The sequence below is a fragment of the Meriones unguiculatus genome, chromosome 3, assembly GCF_030254825.1.
Source record: "Meriones unguiculatus strain TT.TT164.6M chromosome 3, Bangor_MerUng_6.1, whole genome shotgun sequence".
NCBI lineage: Eukaryota > Metazoa > Chordata > Mammalia > Rodentia > Muridae > Meriones > Meriones unguiculatus.
In genome coordinates, this window is record NC_083351.1 from 103634794 (window position 1) to 103655830 (window position 21037).

Sequence of the window (21037 nt, forward strand, 5' to 3'; positions counted from 1 at the left end):
AAAATCTGTAAAAACGCAGGTCCATTGCTAAAGAATAGGCCTCCCACTGCGGTTTAGCTTCTCGGGAAATCTAATACAGCTTGAAGGCCCTCTCATCTTGGTCAAATAACATGGCTTTGGACTACATTTCCTAATTGAACAATGAAGAATCACCACTAGCTGTTCTGAATTTAGAGGGAAAGGATTTTGTTTTTGCAATTTGATATTTAAGCTCCAACACCCCAGAAGCATGAAAATAGCCACACATTTTAAAAAATACTGCTGTTTAATTTTCTAGTCATGTACTTTAAAAAGCCAATACAATTAAGACTTTCAGTTATCTTCTCAGATCTGCCCCTGAAATTACCCACAAGCAGCTACAGAAGCACATAGGACCTGCTCCCATGGGGGCACAAATGAAGGACATTGGGTATCCAGAAATGGGAATGCAAGCCTGTGTAGCTGACAGGCAACCTTTGCCTTTGTAGTCTTAACATTAGGATTACACAACAGGGAAAAAAAATAAACACAAGAGGCCTGCCTTTTTGTTTCCCTTTTTCCCTTTGCCCTTCCAACTTTTACTTGTCTATACTAGTGGACCCATTTTCTCCCTAGGTTGCCCATCACGTAATATTTTCTTGGCATTACAGGCCCTTATATTCATACATAAAGGACTTGTAAAACTGGTGTAAGTAACATACAACGGTCACTGGTACAACATAAGTGAGCTGTAGGTGTGTGGAGGACGCAGGCCATCACTGAATTGTATTAGAGACATTTTATTGAAAATGCGAAAATAGGAAATGTATTATAGCCTAAAATAAATTACATAACATATACAGCATATATTTATATCTTTAAAATATTTGTTTTGTTTAGGTTCTTTCAGTCTAGTTATTTTGTCTAAATCAGGAATTTAGTGTACTGTACCCATAATTTTTTTTAAAGGAAAAAACCCGCTTTCCAAAACTTAGAAAAATATACTGCACTAAATGAATTTCCAATGCATTATTTCAGGGGTATCACATAGTGACTTTGATACTGTCTATAAAATGTCTTGCTTTATGGTGTGGAGGGGAGTACGGTAGGACATTCAGTTACCTGTCCTGCAGAGCTGTGACTGAGAACGGCAGAAACAGGGAACACATCTAAATCAGAAGTTACAGACAAGAACCTGGCATTAGAATGCTAGATTACAACTTAAAGCTCTGCTCACTGGAAAAAAAACACGAAATGGACAGTTAGAACGCTCCACTTCTCTCGTTCTAGTGCCATCTTCAGGGAAGGCAAGTGGAAAGCAAGCCTTCAGGGAAAGTCATGCGGAAGGATGCTAACGTTTGGAGCCCCACTTCTGTGACAACTCTGAAAAGTCAGCTCATGTATATACACTGTAGGGTGCGGCAACTCAGTGAAACCAGGAAAACAATGTGAGATGCTGATGATCAAGTCAGTTTGTGACTCTGATCCAATTTCTACATTAAATTTCCATTAGGTTGGCCCAGTGTGGCCGCCAACTCTTCCTCTAGGAGCCCACCGGTGTGTATGCCGTAGATAGTTCATGACTCCAGAGCGAGAGGGGGTGCAGTGGCCAGCAGGTCATACCTCTTACAGCCACAGTATTGGGGAGCAAGTCAGAAGAGGCTGAACTTCAACTTGTTGATTCGTAGGAGGCAACCGCGAACAGGAAAGAGTTTGTGGCCCAAGAGGGAATGACACAACCCAAGTCCTTTGGTTCCAAAGTGGAGATTGTCCAAGGGAGTAGAAACGTCGACCAAGATGGGGCTCTATCTTTTGGGTTTTTATGAAGCAGGGTCATGAAGTCAGCGGTTCTGTGTTTACAAAGTGACAGTAAAGACCTTTCTTTAGGTCCCCGCATCAGTGAGCATACCCAGTATGCTAGAGAATTTATACGAAACCTTTAAATCAAGGCCTCTTTCATAACCAAAAATAAAAATTAAAAAAACAGAAAACAGCTTGATGATGGGAGGAGGAAAGAGATGACGCTGTTGTCTTGACTGTCCCTGCAGTGCCCCTGGTGGCCTGTGCTTACTCATTCTCCTCTCTCATTTCTACGATGTCTGTCACCTCCTCTGTTGGAGGCATGTCAGTCATTGCCGAGTCTTCCCCCTCGGTGGCTGACTCATTCTCCATCTTCTTTTTCTAGATCAAAGAAGAAAGATCAGAGTGGGGATGTGGCCAGGGGACACAGCAGCACTGTGAGCCGGAAGGACCCTGTATGGTTGGGGTGTCCCAATCCAGGCTGAACCTAGTTCACTGTGCTTGTTCACATCCCTGTTGTGTGCCCCTCCCCGCTAAAGCCCCACGCTTTGAGTTTTGTGTTCTTGGCCAGGCCTAGAACACCATGATACCCTGTCATTGGTGGGTGTCCCCTACGACAGATCTGGGTTCACTCTGTCCTGCTCGTTGCACATCCTGATTCCTGGTGGCCTCACTGCCATGCTGCTGCGTCCTTGCAGAAAGTGGCTTCTCAGCAATCAGCCAGCACTCGGTGCTCTTCAGATCCATGCAGACCTTGTGTTCTCCATGCTCTGAGCAGCAGATCAAAGTGAGAAGGCTGCCTTCTACGAGGGCCTCTTCCAGTGCTTCCCTTTCAGGACCTGTCTCCCTTCAGTGCTCTGGCTATTATGTCTCCTGTGGATCCTCTCATGCCTCTTGGACTGGCTTAAATGTAATGTTCACCTTCTTCCTTGTTTTCCTTGAGTCCTATCTGTCATACAAGACCGGGATCTCAGGCCCACATCTCCAGTGCGTGGCAGTGGGGGATGGGGGCACAAGAAGGCATGAGGTATAATGTCCACTGCAGGGAGTCATCCTCTCTGTGGCAGGGGCCTCCTCACACTGCTTTCCCAGCTACTCACTCTTAACTCTCCTGGCCAGCTCAGCCTTTCACATACCCTCCTCCTCCACCTTCATCATGGCCCTTTCTCAGGGACAACTTGGTTTCGACTTAATTGACCCAAGCAAAATCAACCAGAAGATTCCCAATCTTGGCTGCCCATGCCCTTTGGTATGCACTTGGCAAACTGGCTATGCTGTCCCTTTTCCCACTAGTGTCCCACTCATTGGGCCAGTCCCCAAAACAAACACTTCGCTGAGCTTTACCCCATCTTAACTGGTTTTCTGAAGTTTACTTTTATAGTTCTCTCCCCTTTACTTACGGTCTTCAACATTTTTGCCCTTTTCTCCTGAACCCCGAGGCCATGAGGTGCACGGGCAAGGCCGCCAGTCCAGTCCCCTCACTCTTCACCCTTCTCAGTGAATTCCATCATCATTCCTGGCTCTCTGGACTGCCTCCCTGGTCTCTTCTTAACAGTTTTGTTGGTTTCTTTGCACCCTGCCCCCAGCCTAAAGATATACCCATCAAGGCTCTACCTTTGGCTCCTTCCATCTCTACTTGTATCCACTCTCTAGCTAATCATCTTAGTGAATAAGATGGAGCTTCTGACCCCAGAGAACTCATAAATCATGGAGAGGAAAGAAATACACAGCATGCAGTTTGAAAATGCTGCCTTTGGGGCAGACTAACTCTGAGCTTTCAGGCTGAGGGTCTGTAGTGAAGTGGGTATGGTGTGGAAGGTGTAGGCCCACCAGGATTAGAACAGATTTTCTGAAATAGAGCTGAAATTATTTGTGAAGGCAGAGAGAGGTGCTGCTTATCCCTAAAGTTGTTAACGTAGTGTCTTACCTGTTTCCGATAGACATAGCATGCTGCAATGGCAACCATGGTAGATTCTCCCACAAACCCTGCTAGAAGGGAGCCCACACCTAGTGTGGCTCCATGGACCCTGGAAATGCGAACACAGATATTTTGCATGTTAAAACCAAGTTATGACATAATTAAGTTGGTGACAAACTCAGTCGATATTGCTTAAACACAAGAATACTGCAGACCAGTGAGGCATGGAGCAATAGTCTCCTCCATCCCCTGGCCTCAGGGCAGTACCTACTGACCTCTGAGGTAGACTTGTGTGACTCAGGGCTGAGCTCCTATTCCATTAGTATCATCACAGCCTGTGTCCCTCTCACTAGAGATGGAGAGTTCTGAGGGCAGGGCCTTTTCTGCCTCCTGTTGGTTTGCACATTTCTCATCACAGGAAGTGAGACCTTGATTCCAGGAATCACCTGTTTCCAGGCTAGTGTGGATCTCATAGGCTCACTGGTGTGAGCAAAGAAACATCCTTCTGAATTCCCCGCTCTAATAGGCTTGGGGACTTCACTTGGTTATGCAGTTTTTAATCCTCTATACAGAATACTTTAGTGGCAAAAGCCTCTAAGCCACATATATATGCCAAATGCTGCAAACACATACCCCAGGTAAGGCAGGACCACGAGGCTGGTGATGAGGACGATGATCCGCAGCACGGAGCTGGGTGCCAGGACAAAGGTTTTCTTAAGTGTCATCAACCATCCAGTAAGGTGGGCTCTCACAGTCACTGAGAGGAGAGAAGGACTTATCAGCTGTATGGCCTGCTTCCACTCTGCCTCATCCAACCCTTTGCTGCTGGCCCAGGACAGCAATTCTAAAAACTGGCAGGAACTCCCAGCCTAGCTGTTATGACCCAGGGCTGGTCACTCATCTTCCTGTGGCGGCTGATCCCTACTTTGGAACCTAACTGGGGTCAGGCATCATTCCTACCCAGCTTCCTGCCTCCTCAGTCCTATGTCTAGGTGGCCAGCTGCAGGCAGCTGCTGCCTTACTGCTCCATGATAACAATCATTCTGGTGGGCCTGCCTGTTCCCAGGATGTCCTTGCCAGGTCCTGCTACTCTTTTCCCTTTCTCTCTCTAACCACCCTCTTCTAGAGGGAAAGCTTTGAGAAAAGGGACAATGTTGTTGCTACGTGAACAGAAAAGCTGGGACCAGAAGCTGTCACCCTTCTACTGTCTTAGGGACCAGAGGGGATGGGAACAGTGGAGAAATGAGAATGACCTCATCCCTATATCCCACCATGCCTTCCAGAGCCAACCTTGACCACCTCATCCTTAGCCATTTTCTTTTCTCCCTCCTGTCACGGTGCCACTGCTCACTCAATATGTTTCGACTGCACAATGACAGGCACACAGTTCCCATTCTCATTCCTGTGCGTGCAGACTGAATGTGTAGGAGGGCCCAGGTGGATAGTGCATGTGCTATGAGAGGTGTAGCTGTGCAGAGCACTGAACTTTGCCCTGGTTGGTAAGAAGCACCCTGACCCCTCTGGGCAATGCAAGTAAAGTCTCCTGGAGAAGATAAGCTTGCTCTGGGGTAGCACTCACTCCCAAGGGATGAAAAGGAAATATAGATGAGGGTCATTTTCTTCTCTTAGGGAAAAGATGGCTCAGTCAGTGTGTGCTGATCTGGTGGCCCAAACCTAATGCTGCCAAGAGCCAGTGGGACCTGACAGCTGTTGAGGAGACTGAAGATACCCAAGAAGACCTCACCACCACCCCAGAGACCCCTGGTCTCTGCTCTGCTTGTTTGGGCTCTCCAGCCCTTTTCATATCACCACTGTGGGAAATGAAACCCACATGGCTGATCTCCAACTGCAGCCTTCTCCAGCTGCCACCAACTTCCTAGAGCTTGGCTCACCCAGTGTTTACCCAACACGGGCCACACACCAGCCCCAGGCTGTCTTTTGTCAATTCCTTTACTTCTGCCCCAGCCCAGCCCGGAGGGTGACAGCCTTAAGAACTGGCCTCCAGAAGCTTCTGGGTCTCTGTAGGGGCTGCTTGTTCCCAACATGGGGCTGGAAGGCATGCCATTGGCCCTGGGAGATATATACTGAAATGGATTACCCCCTACTTATGGTTATGGTTTCTCCACCCACAACTCCCAGATCTTCCTCATTTTTCCACCCACCCAAACCCACACTGTTTCTCTATAAAAAATAATAATTAAAAAATTAAGTAAGGGGTCTGGAGAGATAGCTCAGAGGTTGAGAGCACTGGCTGTTCTTCCAAAGGTCCTGAGTTCAATTTCCGCAACCACATGGTGGCTCATAACCATATATAATGAGATATGGTGCCCTCCTCTGGCCTCTAGGCACACATGCAGGCAGAATACTGTATAAATAATAAACAAATCTTTAAAAAAATAATAAAGTAAGATAAAATTTTAAAACTAGGACATAAAAACAAAGATCATGGCTTCTCTTAACCTAAATGTGGACTTATACACCCTGGCTTCTAGCTTAATAGTTCAGGTAGGTTCTTTATTTCCTTCCCCTCTTGTTCAATATGCCTTTATTTTGCTGTGGATTGGGCCTAGCATTTAGCTATACTCCCAGCCTTGTATATATTTTGACTAGTTGCCATTAACTCAGTATAGAGTTTAAGGGAGCAGAAGCAAACTTACGAACAGAAGCAAATGCCTTTGTAAGTGATTGGCTCTTGTGGCCCCATTCCTGCTACCCATAGGCACCCCTCTTACCAGCCTAGATTACTCTAGACAAGGGACACACTTATGGAGCACAGATAAACACTTGTGATGGCATCAGCTGCACCCTAATCACTCACCCACAGCTTGCTTTTCTCATGCATTGTCTCATTCTTGAATACTATCCCTCGTAATACAGAGTCTGTGGTGATGTTTCCCTCTGGTGTGTGGTTTGACATTATCTTTTTTGGCCATGAGCCATTTGGACCATGTCTTCGGTTCTAAGTGTCTTTTTCTTTCTTTATTCACCTTTAGGTTTTAGCAGTAATCTCACTGTACTTTTCCTTTTACTTTGGAAACTATCTTATTATAAAACTGAATTTCTGGTGTATGTTCTATGAACTGTAGTTCAGGACCTTGATGTGAAGAACCTTGATAATCAAGACAAAGACCAAGTCAACTGTTTCCTACAGATTCCACCTACTGCCCCTTTGGGTCTACTTTCTTTTAATTGTGTTTACATCTTACAAATATAAGTTGTGCTGTTTGACACATTTGTAGAACATTCAGTCTGCTGGCTAATGTCTTTGCATCTTTCTAGCCCAGAGTGAAGTAATTACACTTTTGCTGGTGACATGGTTCTGTTGGGCAGGAGGATGGACAGGAACATGTCCATTCTCTGTGTCTTACCTGGCACTGGGAAGAAGGAGAAGATACGCAGAGGAATGACACAGAGTTCTGCAAAGGCAAAGTCCACTCCAATGATGTCTATCAAAATCTTCTCAGAGACGTTGGGGGTCCAGAACATCACAAAACAGAGCTGGAAGGTGGGACAGAACAACAGTGAACAAGGTTGTGAGGAAAAGGCATAAATAAGTGAAACGACAAGGTCAGCTATGCCATGGTCCCTAAGCGTTCTGGAGGATGGCAAACGTGCTCACTGGGCATCTAACTGGCACCCTAGGCTTGCAGCTACACGTGCCTGCCTTGCTCTCATCTGCCAGTACCAGGGAGGGTGACTCTAATCTGTGTGCTGCACTTGCCCCAGAGGAGTAGCTAGTGTGGCACATCCACTAACTATGGCACATCCATAGTTAGTGTGGGTAGCTGGACTGAGAATGGAGACCACCTCGCTTTTACTGAGGCTTAGCAGGGGTCTTCCCTCAATCAGTTCTGAGCAGACATGTCCATTCATACGGCTTTTACAGTTAGAGCGAAATGTGAGACTGTGACCTGAAAGCAGTTGGATGGACTGCGCCACACTGCAGTCACCTGCAGCCTGCTAGTTTTTAGTGTTAGGAGGGTAAGGAAAGAAACAGCAGGGTGTGGTGACCCGCACCTGTAATCCCAGCACTCAGGGAAGCAGAGGCAGATGGATCACTGCGAGTTCGAGGCCAGCCTGGTCTACAAAGTGAGTCCAGGACAGTCAAGGCTACACAGAGAAACCCTGTCTTGAGAAAACAAACAAAAAATCGTGCCTAGTATGGCTGAAGAGTTCTTGGGCTACAGGCAGGGGGACATATTGTATGTCCCTGTTTTTTTCTCAGCTCTCAAAACACAGGGAACCAGCTGAGTCCCAGAGGCAGGAGACCAAAGCAGCTCTTCATTGGCCTAAAAAAGACCCTGAGTTCCTGAAAGTTTCAGGCTCCCAACCAAGCATTCCCACCAGTGAGACTTGCACAGGTGACATAGCTCAGCCCTGTTTTGATGTCCACAGCTTCCAAGCAGCTGCCTGGAAGTTCCCTGCTTAAAACATGAACACACAATTGGGGATCCCCAGACTTCCATTACAGCCTCAAGGCCAAAACAGAAGAAAACTAAGACAATGCAGAAAGAAGAAAACAAAATGACAAAACCCTCTCTGTCACGGTGACATTCTCAGGGAGGGAAGAGACTGTATCCATGGATCGAGAACAGAATGGAAATGTTCTAGGAAAGACATTCATGGAACAATAAAGAGCCAAAGATTAGGAGGAGGATCAGAGACCTGAGAAAGAAATTAGCTGACATGGGATCAGAAGTCAGCTGCAATGACAGAGCTGAGAAATAAAAAGGCGGGAGGAGACTATGTTGTTTTTCTTTTGATCAAATAAAACAAGTCTAATATTCTAATTCCCAGAGTTCCATAAAGAGGGAACAGTGAACCTTTCAGAGCTGAAAGAGCAATTTTCAGACTGAAAGGAACCACTTTTGGGAGGCAGATAGTAAATGGGAAGAGACCCAGCAGAGCTTACTACCATCAGTGATGCTGGCCACAGCAAAGACCTGCAGGAGCAGGGTTCAAGGGAAGGTGATTACTCTCCTCCAACTCTGAGCCAAACTGCCACTGAGCAGTAGCTAAAAGAAAGACCTCCTCATTACGTAAGGCCTCCACCAGTCGCCTTCTGTATTAGTTACTTGTCCGAGCTCCCAACAAAACACCTGACAAGGGCAACTGAACTGTGGGCTAATTTCAGTTCATAGTTCGGGGGTTCAGACCATCACTGGGGAAGGCATGGGAGTATGAGTGTGAGGCCGCTGATCATGTCCTGTCCAGTCCAGAAGCAGAGAGCTTGCTTGCTCTCTGCTCCCGCTCAGCTTGCTCTCTCCTTTGTAATTCAGTGTGGAATCCCTCAGCCCGTGGAATGGTAACATGAATCTTTAGGGTGGGTCATCTCACCTCAAGTAACAAGGTAGAGAATCCCTCACAGGCACATGCAGAAGTCTGTCTTTTCAGGGATTGTAGAGTATGCCAAATTACAGTATCAACCATCACACCTCTCATACGCACTTTCCTAGAATGATATTAGGCCATGATCTGCCAGATCAGGGGAGTCAGGGAAAGAAAGGGAAACACACTGACAGGAATGTGGGGGAAATTGTCAGGGGAATCCCGGAGAAGGAGGCACAGGCCAATGCTAGCCCATGCCAGGTGCACAGGTCAGCGAGTTATACTGCAGCGGAGGCAGAAGCAACCTGCTGAGGCTGAATGCATTGGAAGAGATTTACACAGAGAGGGAATGTGGAAGTAAACAAGGTTAACACAGAGAGCTAAGAAAAACGGTAAGAGAATTATTAGCTGCTTAAGACAGGCAGGGATATGATAAGATGTTTAATGGCTGTTTAAGAATTAGGACTCGGCTATTATAGTTAATCAAAAGAATTTCCCACAGTATCATTATTCACCACAGTTACAATCCACCCAGAGGACAAGTGGGGTTGCGTTAGGGGTGGGGGTGGGGCCATGCCTCTAGGAGAAGAGGGAACAGGGCTGGAAAGAGAATGGAGGGGGCAGTGGGCTGAGACAAGCTTATTAGGAACAATCCTAATAGAACCAACTAAATTTCGTGCTGATTAAAAAAAAGAAAAGCAACTTAATTTAAGAATGCAATAATATAACTCTGGAGGATAATGTTCAATACATGTCAGTTCCATCAAATATTTATCTCCTTTTCCTAAAATACAAGCAAGTCTTGTCTAAAAACTGAACACATTAGAAAGTTTCAGTCATGTGAAAACAGCACCGAAATCTTATAATGTCAGTTCCACTTGGGTAATCTAAGTTTCATGGAACTAGCCTGGCCACGGTGAGGCACTGAAAAGAAAAATCTTGGCAGATCAACCACAAATGTTTCATTTTCACATTCACCAGGCTCTTCCCAGTGGCTCATCAGCACCTGGGAACATACTCACCTGGTCTGCAGCAGTAGGTATGCCACTCAGTGGCCACAGAGCTTGCTGCATGGATTCCCTAAGACCTAGCAGCTTAGAGGATTTCAGGACCTGAGTAGCATGGGCAAGGGACCTGCCACCTTTCCCCACTGCTGTTTTCAAATAGTGTGATATCACTTGTGCCTACAGCCTAGACAGAGCAGCAATTTCTAATAACAACTCCCAAACAGCACGGGGTGCAGAGACAATTTATCCCCCTGTCTATATCACAACCTATGAACAGATTAAAGAGTCCTCTTTCAGGGCTGCTTTATGCTAGGCCCTAAGTATTTCCCACAGCAGTAAAGCTACGAGCCAACCCTCAGGTCTGCCATGGATCTGTGCTTTGGCTCTTTCCTAGATGAGCCATTCTGTGTTTCCTTAGTGGACAGAATGTGTCACAGAGGCCATATTCCTCTCAAAACTCAGGCTTCCCAGAGAATCATTAGTGTGCTTTGTTTTGCAGCCAGAGGTGATCTGAACATGAGACAATGCCTCAAACACAAGTTGCAAACTCTTTGAGCTTTGCAAAATCATTTTCAAGTGACCTTTAAGTCACAACATGCCAAAGAAAAGGAGAGGACTCTTGCACATCAGGAGTATGGTGGGCGCAAGTTTGTGCAACAAGAGAGTCTGGTAACTCCACCCCTCTGGCCTTTCCACATAGATGATGCCTATCACGATGCCTTTCCTGTCTTGTAGGAAGTGGTTGTCTCTCTAGGGGAGGGCAGTGGATAAGAGGGCAGATAGGGAGCATGACCCCAGAGTTGTCAACCATGCACATCCATGTAGGGTCTCGCTTGTTTTTTAGGAATGTTGAGATTAAAAGCCATTGCTCCAGCTAGCACAAGGCCATCAAAGGCCAGGAGCCCTACATTTGGGAAGCCCCTTCTCCCTCTCCCTGAAGTCTCTGAAGCCAGAAACTTCATGTTTCTAGTAAGAAAACGGTGCGATGCCTTTCAACCAGTCTTCCACAGAAAGTTTGCTGCACTCTCTAGAAATGAATATGCAAACTACTTAAAAGCAGAAGGCTTTTTGATAAAAGCTAGGACACCTACCTGCAGGTCAGATTTCATGTCTCAGCATGATAACTGGACTCATTGTTTCAGAAATCAAGACTTGGGAGCTCACTCAACAAGGGGTGTTTTAGGAAGAGTCATTCTACCTGGTTCACATAGTGTAGTCTTAACCCAGAACATGCCCTCCTGGATGGCATACTGTGTTCTTCAAATATTTACAGAGGCCAGTGACACTGGCTTTTCCAAACCAGAATGAAAACCCAATGAACTACTGACAACAGATGATTTGTATCCCGGAGTAGCTTCAGGGTTGGATTCTCTTCTGCAGGGTTTGCTGCCAATATCATCTCATTAGGAAGAAGCCTTCAAAAACAGAACAGCCCAACTTGTGTCCAGATCTTGGGTTTTCTATTTGTTGTTCAACCAAAGGACCCAAAGTTCCTAAGAGAAATGACTCAGTCTAAGACTAGAGCTGGGAATATGCAAGACTATCCTCATCCAGGAAGATCTACAGTGCTAGGAAGTAAGGAAGTACCCAGAAAGCAAAACAAGACATAGCAAGGGAACAATAGAGCCACTGGAATCCTCAACATCCAAGGTAGAAATATGAGCAACACAACAGAACAGCCTTGAAATAACACCAAGCATAAAGCTAGCATCTAAAAGCCCGTGCTGATAGGGAACTAATCTGTGTGGACTCCTAGACAGTTTCTTAACAATTCTCCTGTGAGGTGGCTAGAACACACCTTCCTGCCCTTTTGTGTAGGCTGACCAAGGACAAATCATTTCATTGCACACACAGAGCAAGAAAGCTGCCAGACATCATTACTGGGTCAGGCATTCAAGGTCAGGGTGAACAATGGTAAAGCCTGGCTAATATGGTTTGACAAGCCAGCTGTTCCCTTAGCATGTCAATTCAGAGAACACATGAAGCTACTGTTGAGTGAGAGAGAGCTGTGCCCCTTGCTGGGTGTCCTCAGAGCCCATTGCTCTACAGTGCTGCTCACTGAGAGGGCTTTTGAATTTCCTTAAGCTGATGGCTCTACTTTTGAGGAATTCACAAAGTTTTCCCCATGACCCAGTAATGAGAGTTAGCAGTGAAGGGAAGATTCTGGTCTCATGAAGTTAGGAAAAGAGTAAAACACACCCACAGCTATTCTGAATTAAAATACCTGGTTCCGGCCAGAACACATGTGCAATGGAGTTGAATCCCCCACTGGGAGGCCAATGCTTACACATCAGATCAGAAGTTATGGTTAGTAGGTGTTTCCAGTAACTAGAACTGAGTCCTCCCAGCCTGGGGTGAATTCCTACTACTGTTTCTTTATATTTTGCTTCTGGGCAAGAATGCATCATTTTCTAGATGGGATGTTGCCCCCTTACAGGACTGCTACAAGCACTCCCTTCCTTAGAGGAACCTGGATGCTGGGTTGAGACTGGTCCACACTGTCATAAGGTTTAATGAAGAAAGGAAATCAATTGGAAAGTGCAGCCATGGACACAGTGCAACTGTGCAGCTCGCTACCCTTAATTCATCAGTGTCTGCTGCGACTGTTCCAGCTGGCTTCCTGGGAGCCCAACAAACATCACTAGTGGACTCAGCTAGATATGGTGAGATTAGAACTGACTTCATTGCCTGGTTTGTATTTACCCACGGTTTCCTCAAAGAATATTGATGAGAATGGGAGGAAGAACTTGCTAGGCAGTTAAGGGTAAAAAGACCCTAAATAAAAGTAACCAGTTTCTTTCTTAGCCTCCTAGCTGGAGGCCAGAGATGCCAGAGAAGGAATGTCTAAGCCAAAAAATGTCATGGCCAGAGGCTTGAAAAGCCAGTAAGGAGTCTGTTACTTCCTTATCTCTTTCTCTAAAGGAGTACTGTTTCCAGGAAAGTACATTGAGGCTGTAGCTGAGGTTGCAAGGAGCGGGACCGACCAGCTCTTCCCACCACCTCTGTCCACCTCATGACTTCACAGCTGTGTGGTTAATGGTGCTTTTCTCCTGGGGACCCTCCTGCACATCGCTGCCTTCTTCCTCTCCTAAGCTCCCTAGAGTAAACCACTTCTTCCTAAAACCACCCTCCATAGTCTGTGAATTTCATTCCTCAGATTCATTTTCCAGGAAGCTCTGGTGGCCATGGAGTTCCAGAACTCTCACCTCTCACACTATACACAGCAAAAGCAAAGAGAGGTGTCCTCACGTTCAACGACACCCTGATACTCTCCTGTTAATCTCTCTCTCAGTCAGAAACAACTTTAAATAAAACAGATCCCTGCTTATGTCATTGCAGAAAAATGACTCTTATTATATGTTTTGTCAGGGACATGAGAAGTCATGTTTGGGAGGGAAGAGCCGTCAGAAGGAAGCTAGGGGCCCATCACACAGCCAACATGATGTGTCTATCCCAGCTGCGAAGGAAAAAGAAATGCTGTGTTGCCAGGTCAGAAATGCCTTGTGACAACAGTGTGTGAAGGCAGCCAGTACGACTGACTTATCAACAATAAGGAACAAGGCTGGAGTGACTGTCACATCCTACACAAATGCTAAGCTGTCTACTAAAGGGTGACTTCATGGAAAACCACAAGAAACAGCCCCTGAAAAGACAGTGGGAGAAGGTGGCCTTGGAACAGGCAGCTCAGCAGGAAAGAGGACACAGGTGGGAAAACCTAAGGAGGGAGGATGACTACAGCAGCATGCAGTGTGGAGAGGTGAGGACCTTCTTATGTAAGGTCAGGCTGGCAAAATGTCAGCCTGCAGGATATAGTAGCCGATTATATACATCACAGAAACAGAGCTTGGTTCTCCAGGCCTGAGTGCTGGAAAAAGCATTTGCTGGCACACACAGCAATCACACACCCATCGTGAATAATCTGTGAAAAAGCTGATGCTCCCATTTCCTGTTAAAGCATGTTCATGGTAAACAAAAGGCATCTTCAGACTTAGTTTTATAATCCCTCTTTTTCTGTAGAGTAAGAAGATAAAAACCATCTTTCGGATTGAGGTTTGAAAAAAATGATCAAGACTTCATTTTTCCTGAGGGCCCCCAAGTTTCACCGTTAAGAATATCACAAGTATAGCCTTATCACAAAGCACTGCTTGGTAGAAACATGACATTTCCAACAGCAGGGGGCGCCATGCACCAAGCACAGAGCGGGTCCTGGGTGTCACCGGCCTGCCAGCTCCACAGGCTGTTTGGTTCCGGTTCTTACCAGATCTGAAGGATGTTCAGAAAGCTCTACACACTAGCTTCAGTACAGTTTTAAACTGATGACTTAACAGTAAATTCAGAAATGGGGCTCAGGGGAAGGGGTATAACGAATACAGGTTCAGTTTAACAGGATGAGAGCTCTCGGTATAGGGTGGGGTTGTACCTCACAGTAGTCACAATGGGCAAAATGGTAGTTTTATATTTTGAACATCTTACTACAATTAACATGTTTTCCAAGGGGGCTGAGGCGATGGAGCAGTGTGAAAGGTCCTGCTGTGCAAGCCTAAGGACCAGAGTTCAGGTAAGCGGCTCCCACCTATAAAGCTGAGGAGGTTTGTTGGATGCTTGGAACCTCAGCACTTGAGAGGCAGATCTCTGGGGAAAGCTGCCTGACTACACCGGCTGGATCTGGCCAGCTCCAGCTTCAACAAGAGATCCTGCCTGGAAAAATATAGTAGCCTGTGGTGGTGGCAGCGCAGGCCTCTAAGCCCAGCACTCCCGAGGCAGAGGCAGTGGATCTTTCTGAGGTTGAGGCTGGCCTGGACTACAAGGAGAGTTCTACCAGGGCTACATAATGAGACCAAATCTCTCTGTCTGCCTGCCTGTCTGTCTGTCTCTTTTTCTCTCTCTGTCACACACACACACCAAAAACAAAAACAAAGAAACAAAAACTTTTGGGGGTTGGAGATTGGCTTAATAGTTAAGAGCTGCTTTACCAGTGGAGACAAATTCAATTCCCAACTATCTGTGAGTCCAGCCCCAAGGGAGCTGATGCCTTCTTCTGGCCTTCTGGCGCTGCATGCATGTGGTGCACAGGAATACATTGAGGCAAATACTAAAATACATACAATAAAAATTTAAAAATAACTAAAGAATACAAAGTAGAGAGCAACCGAAAGAGACAATTTACTTCAACCTCAACATGAACACACATGCATACACATGAATCTGTATACACCAGGGCCCTCACACACATACAAACACATATACATAAATGCCAACAAATTTTGAGAAAAAGGATCAGACCATCACAACACACTTGACCATCTGCTTTTCCAAAGCACAAGTGGATAAGCACAATCTATATGAGGAGGGCTTAGGGACGGCTTAGGGTCCAATTTTAATTGTTTAAATGCTGCTGAGTATCTCCAACAAATCAAACTCCCAAATCTGCAAGGGGTACTGAATTAAAACCAGACCTTAAGTTTCCAGAGAGAACCATGCGTTCAGGGAGGGAAACAGTTCTATGGGAACAAACTCTGACCAGCTCAAAGCAAGAGCTTTCCATCTTATTTCTCACAGTCCCCCTACAATCCTGGAGCAGTGCCTCCATACAGCTCCTTTATGATGAGGACACAGGCCCTTCTCCTTATTTCCAGGATGCCCTGAGGCACTGGAAAGAACCCCATCCTGTGTCTTGGTAAGAGAAAGCTGCAACCTCTGTTCTTTTACCTTCTATCCCGTTCCTACCCCTATGCACAAGGGAGTCATTTTCTTCTGCTGGATAATGGGAACAATGAAGCAGCAGTCTCCACCTCATGGTGCGGGGGAGGGGCGTGCAGCAGAAACAAAGGCTGACACAGGCAGCCTTTGTTCTAGACAAAGGGTCAGCATGGTACCAAGGCTAGGACAGGCCCCAGCAGCGGCCCAGGAAGGCTGAGTGACAGCTGCCCAGGAGGGTAGTTCAGCAACAGGGAGGTAAGACTGGGTCATTCATAGGAACTCAACAGCTAAACTGGACTGAGAGGCCACCAAAACACAAGCAGTAATGGTTTTTATTTTTAATCTTTAACAGTTGCTTCGGTGTTGCTATTTTCTAGTATATGGGGTCTGAGGAGAAAGTAGTACTGAATTGCAGCTTTCCTGGGATAACGGGATGATACCAGCATGAGGTAGTCTTGGGTGTGGCCAGCACATGGAAGACTCTACCAATTAAACAAGAGTAGCAGACAAAATGGGGAGTCTGGTAGCCCTTGACTTACGGCAAGCTACTCTGAGGTGGGGAAACTGAGGACATGAGATGACTTGTAGACCATGATCCCAGCTTCTGACTCCTAAGCTGGTCATTTTTCTCCCAGTGCCTCTGCATCTACTGGTGGTAGGTAAGTCACACACAGGCAGACCTTAGGAGCAGGCGGCCCCTGGCTCTCCTAGTGAATCGGACAGTATGTAGGTGATCTCACTGCCTTTCAAAGGTGGAGGCAAACTGGGGGTTCAGAGGCAGAGCTCCTATATCTTTGAATCCACTGAACCCACCAGTATTAGATTACCGGGGCCCATCAGCATTGGAGGCGATCCTCCAAGACTTATGAAGAGGGATCATGTGTCAAAGGAAGACCTGACTGCAGATCTTTAAGCTGCTTCCTCTGTTCTGCTTTCTCTTCCTAGGCACATCTCTCTGAAGCCTGAAATTCTAAAGCTTTTGGACTAAGGTCTTCAGAGTACCCAATGTCTTCCTCCACAGGTCTGGGTGGCCTCTGCTGGGACATCTTGGGGCTTGACAGACTGACTAGTTGTGGAACGAGTACAGGCTTGGACCTCAACAGGTGCCTGGCTGCCCTCTCCTCTCCAGGGGCTCCAGTACCTGTTCACTATATAGTGTCCAGACTGTGGCACCCTGCAGTAGCAGCAAGCACCAGACTTGGAGGAGGGCACAGCATCTCCTCAAAGCCAGAAAGGGATGCTCAGTCAGCACCAAGGAGATCTGAAGGAGGGGCGCGGAGCATGCTGTGACAACTAGACGCTCACATGATGCCGGCACCTTTCTGAAAGACTCCCAAGTGACAGCTGACTTCAGGAGATGGCAGGAGCTGGAGCCCAGTAGGATACTAAGGGAGGATTCCAGGAGGGGCCAGTTCTGGACTGCCAAAAGAACATGGCTCTTGGATCTTACTGGGCTCTGCCTTAATTTGGCGCCCCATGGCTAATTTATAAACACTGCGGCCTTAGGTTAATAAAAACTGTGACTCAAAAGTGGCTTTGCCAGGTCAGACCTGATTTATAGTTGGTGTTTCATGTTCTCAGAAGAGCCACAAGGAAAAAAGAAAATGTCATGGGCTGACATTCTTGCACATTCTACTAACATTTATGTGGTCCTCACAGAGGGACATCCTGAACATGTAAGAAATATCAAATAGAAGTCCTTATATCAAATACTGTAAGATTTGTATTTTAGGGCAAAGAGTTAAATTCTTTTTATTTACCTCATCTTGCAAGACTTTTATGCAAATGTTTAATCCTCTTCACCCAGTACAACATCTGTTTACACAAAAGCCCACTGCTCTGTTGTAGGAATTTGACACCCTGGAGCAGTCACCCTTTTCTCCTTGTAACAGCAGCCCCTTTCCTATTCCTCCTTCATTTCCTGTGCACCAATTCTTTTCAAACTAGGCAATTGAATAAGATTGTGGGACTGGCCTCCCCAGCCAGTGGGGAAAGGGTCAGCTACCAACTGGGTTAGTAAAAACCTGTGTGCTTCCTGCCTCCATGTGCTTCCTGCCTTGGTGTGTCTGCTGGTCCCAGGTACACCCTCCTGATCAGGAGCAAAGTTTGCCTTGTCCAGACACTTCATTTGGAACTGCTGTTTCATTCTTTGTGACCCTGAGTTTATTTTTAACAATGCCATGCCCATCACCCTCTTTCCTTTCATAATAGTTTCCCTTTATCCTCAAGGGACACACCCCAGGACTCTCAGTGGATGTGTGAAACTGTACATAGTAACAACTCCTATAGTCACTTTTTCTTGTGCCTCTATGCCTAACACAGAGTTCAATGTATAAATAAAAGCAGCAGAAGATTAACAACTAATAAAGTTATATCATAGTACATATACACTATACACTATAATGTGAGCTAACATCAATATGATAAGGTGAAGGGAGGTGAATGACACAGGCCTCATGACACAGTGCTACAACAACTCAAAAATATGGCACATACAGAATCATTGTTATGTGATATGTCACTGGCGCTCAACCTCACACACAAGACAGCTAGCATGGTCCTCTAGCACGGTCACACGTTGCAACAATCAAATAACAGCCAAGTACAAATTAAGGGAGGAAAGACTTATTTTGGCCACAGCTCCAGAGGGCATAGTCATGGCTGTGATGGGCAGCTCCCATCACAGTGCTCAGGAAGCAGGCGAGGAGGGTACCCCTACACTCTAAAGGTTTCTCCCTTTCCTTCCATCTGGGTCCGCAGCCTACGCCATGGTGGTGCCTGGCGTCAGGACAGGTCTTCCTCCCTCCCTTCCTCTCTGGAGAAAACACATTCCCAGGCACGCTCAGAGGTATGCTTTAATAATCACCAGGTTGTTTCTGAAGCCACTGAAGCTGACAAGTCTAAGCCTGACACTGACTAACATGGCCATAACGCATGCAGAGGGGTAACACTACACAAAGGATGAACGCATGACCTGGGCAGCAATGAGCATGATGGCACTGGATTTCATTGTGTTACTCAGAAATGTAGTTATAAACTATCTGGAACATTCCATATCATGTTGTTGGGCTGTGGTTGACCACAGGTGGGTGAAACTACAGGGGGGAAAACCTGTGGATAAGGAGGGACTACTGTATTTTATTTTTCTCTAAAGTACCTGTAGTTGGAGGTATAAGGACCACCCAGAGATAATATGCACTCCCTAATCCCCACAACTAGTAAATAGACTTCCTCTGGTAACAGGTGTGATTAAACGAAAGATTGTGAAGTGAGATCATCTGGGTGGATCCTAAATGCTTCATTTTCTTGCTGAGGATCTATGTGTTCTTCAGCCCAGCAGTTAAGATCCCCCTCTACACACACAGGGATCTCTGGCAGCTCTCAGTGACTGGCAAGCAGGTTGTCTTGTCATTTGTCACATATGCTGTTTTCCAGTATAGTTGTTCTTTGGGGCTCAGAAGAGCTGGCAAGGTCCCTAAGAACGGTTTCAGGGGACTGTTCAGAGCTCTTTATTGGGTCTGAACAAGTGGTCCATCTGCCCCAGAGCCCTTAATGCAGAACCCATGGGACAAAGCCCAGGGGCACCCCCTCTCCAGCCTGGATTCTAAGAATGGCTGTACTAGGTCATGCTGAGGCCCTGGCAGAGCAAGCCAGACAACCCCCTCTGCTAGCCCAGGAGGGTGCTGATTGCCTCATTATTGTTCCTGACCCAAGTGATCTCTCACTTCAGCAAAGGTTCCCACTGGCAACTTAGCATTTGGATCAGATGCTCTGGGTTTTACCCTAAGCTTACTTTGTAGGTTTTGAGATAACATCTTGTTTTTCTTTTTGAAGTCTCATGTAATTCAGTCTGGCCTTGAACTCCTTACATAGCCATGGACTTGAACTTCTGATCCTCTCTGTTTCCAACTCTAGAGTGCTGAGATTCTAGGCATATGTCACCATGCCCAGTTTATATAGTGCTGGGGATGGAAGCCAGGGCTTTGTGTGGCTAGCCAAGCATCCCACCAAGTAGCCATACCTTCATCCCTGTATTTCTGGGGAAGCAGGCCAGCTGGCTTCAAGCTCATGGGGAGATCTATCTGTCCCTGAAACATCATGCCCAGTGAGATAATATTCAAAACAACAACAACAAAAAGAGATGCCTTCAGTTTTACAGGGTCCCTATCTGCTCTGTGAAAGGAAACCAATCTGTTCCAGGCTCCCAAGGGGAAGGAGGAGGAAAGCTGTCACAGGAGCAACTGCTAAAATGGAAGCCTTGACACAAGAAAAACTAGCACAGCATCCTGTACTCTCTCTGACATTTCTTGAGGGTTGTCAGTGGGGCTGGACCCAGTCCCATTGAAGCTGAGAGATGTTTCCTAAATACTGTGCTCCCATTAGTGTCCTGGGATATTTTTTTAAACTGATATAATTTATATTTCCCATGGGCACAGAATATCTCTAAGCATGCTTCCTGGAAGTATGCAAGTTATCTTCCCATTTCCTTACTCTGTGACATGACAAGTGCTTCCTGGTCTAGCCACTTCTCTGTAGGATTCTAGACTTTGATGGTAAGTTGAGGGAGGAACAGAGCCTGTGCAGTGGGACTCAGTAGGTAGTGCTATGCCTTGGTGGGTGATGTATTGACATACAATCCGCACTGGAAGGTTTTAAGTGGGTTGATATATAACCTGACAGGTGTTTCAGGTGGGGCTTCAGGGAGGTGATTACAGTTAGAGTGGACCCTGGTCAGAGAAGGACCAGACCCAAGCATAAATGTACTTGCTGTCCCCCTGCTATTTGAGGACCTCCGCCAAAAATCCTGAGCCAAAATAAGTCTCTTTTCATTAAAACTTACTAGTTTTGGCCCATGTTATTAGCATTAGGCACGTTCTAATAATATTTTCTAAGTTTCAAGGTAGCATGGGCAGGAGATAGGGGCTTTTCAAGGACCCAGTGGAAGTGCGGTAATTATTCAGAAAGAACAAAACCAAGCAGACTTTCCTATGTCTAACATTGGTGACTGTTTTCTCTCAGATCCCCCTAAACCATCAGCAAGGACACAATGAGGCTCCAAAGGGCAATCAGAGTGCCCCCTGTAAGCTCAGTGTGTCCCAGCAGCCTCTGTAGAGGCAAGTACAGCATTGCCCGCAATCTGGGTTCTTCTCAGCAAAACCTCTGCTCATATGAGACTTGAAACAAAATACCAGAGATGTCCTACATAACTGAAGAGATGGAGAGTTGAACAGCTCGGGTCTGATGAGTCAGCCTTGTGGCCTCAGGTGACCATCAGAAAATTCCTTTCTCTTAGAAACATCAGCAGATTCGATTGCCAGGGCTACAG

General features: G+C 46.3%; 1 protein-coding gene across 3 annotated transcripts in view; it reads right to left on the reverse strand.

Annotated features, from left to right (window-relative positions):
* Window positions 1-246: 246 nt before the first annotated feature.
* Window positions 247-21037, reverse strand: part of Ankh (ANKH inorganic pyrophosphate transport regulator) — a 139666-nt gene continuing 118875 nt past the window's right edge. For all 3 annotated transcript variants that reach the window (XM_060380408.1, XM_060380407.1, XM_021640451.2), the window contains 4 exons: window positions 7045-7174; window positions 4310-4433; window positions 3686-3785; window positions 247-2139 (listed from right to left, as the gene is read on the reverse strand). In XM_060380408.1, coding sequence (XP_060236391.1) covers window positions 2026-2139; window positions 3686-3785; window positions 4310-4433; window positions 7045-7174 — 468 coding nt within the window. In that variant the 3' untranslated portion in view covers window positions 247-2025. The remainder of the gene's footprint in view (window positions 2140-3685; window positions 3786-4309; window positions 4434-7044; window positions 7175-21037) is intronic.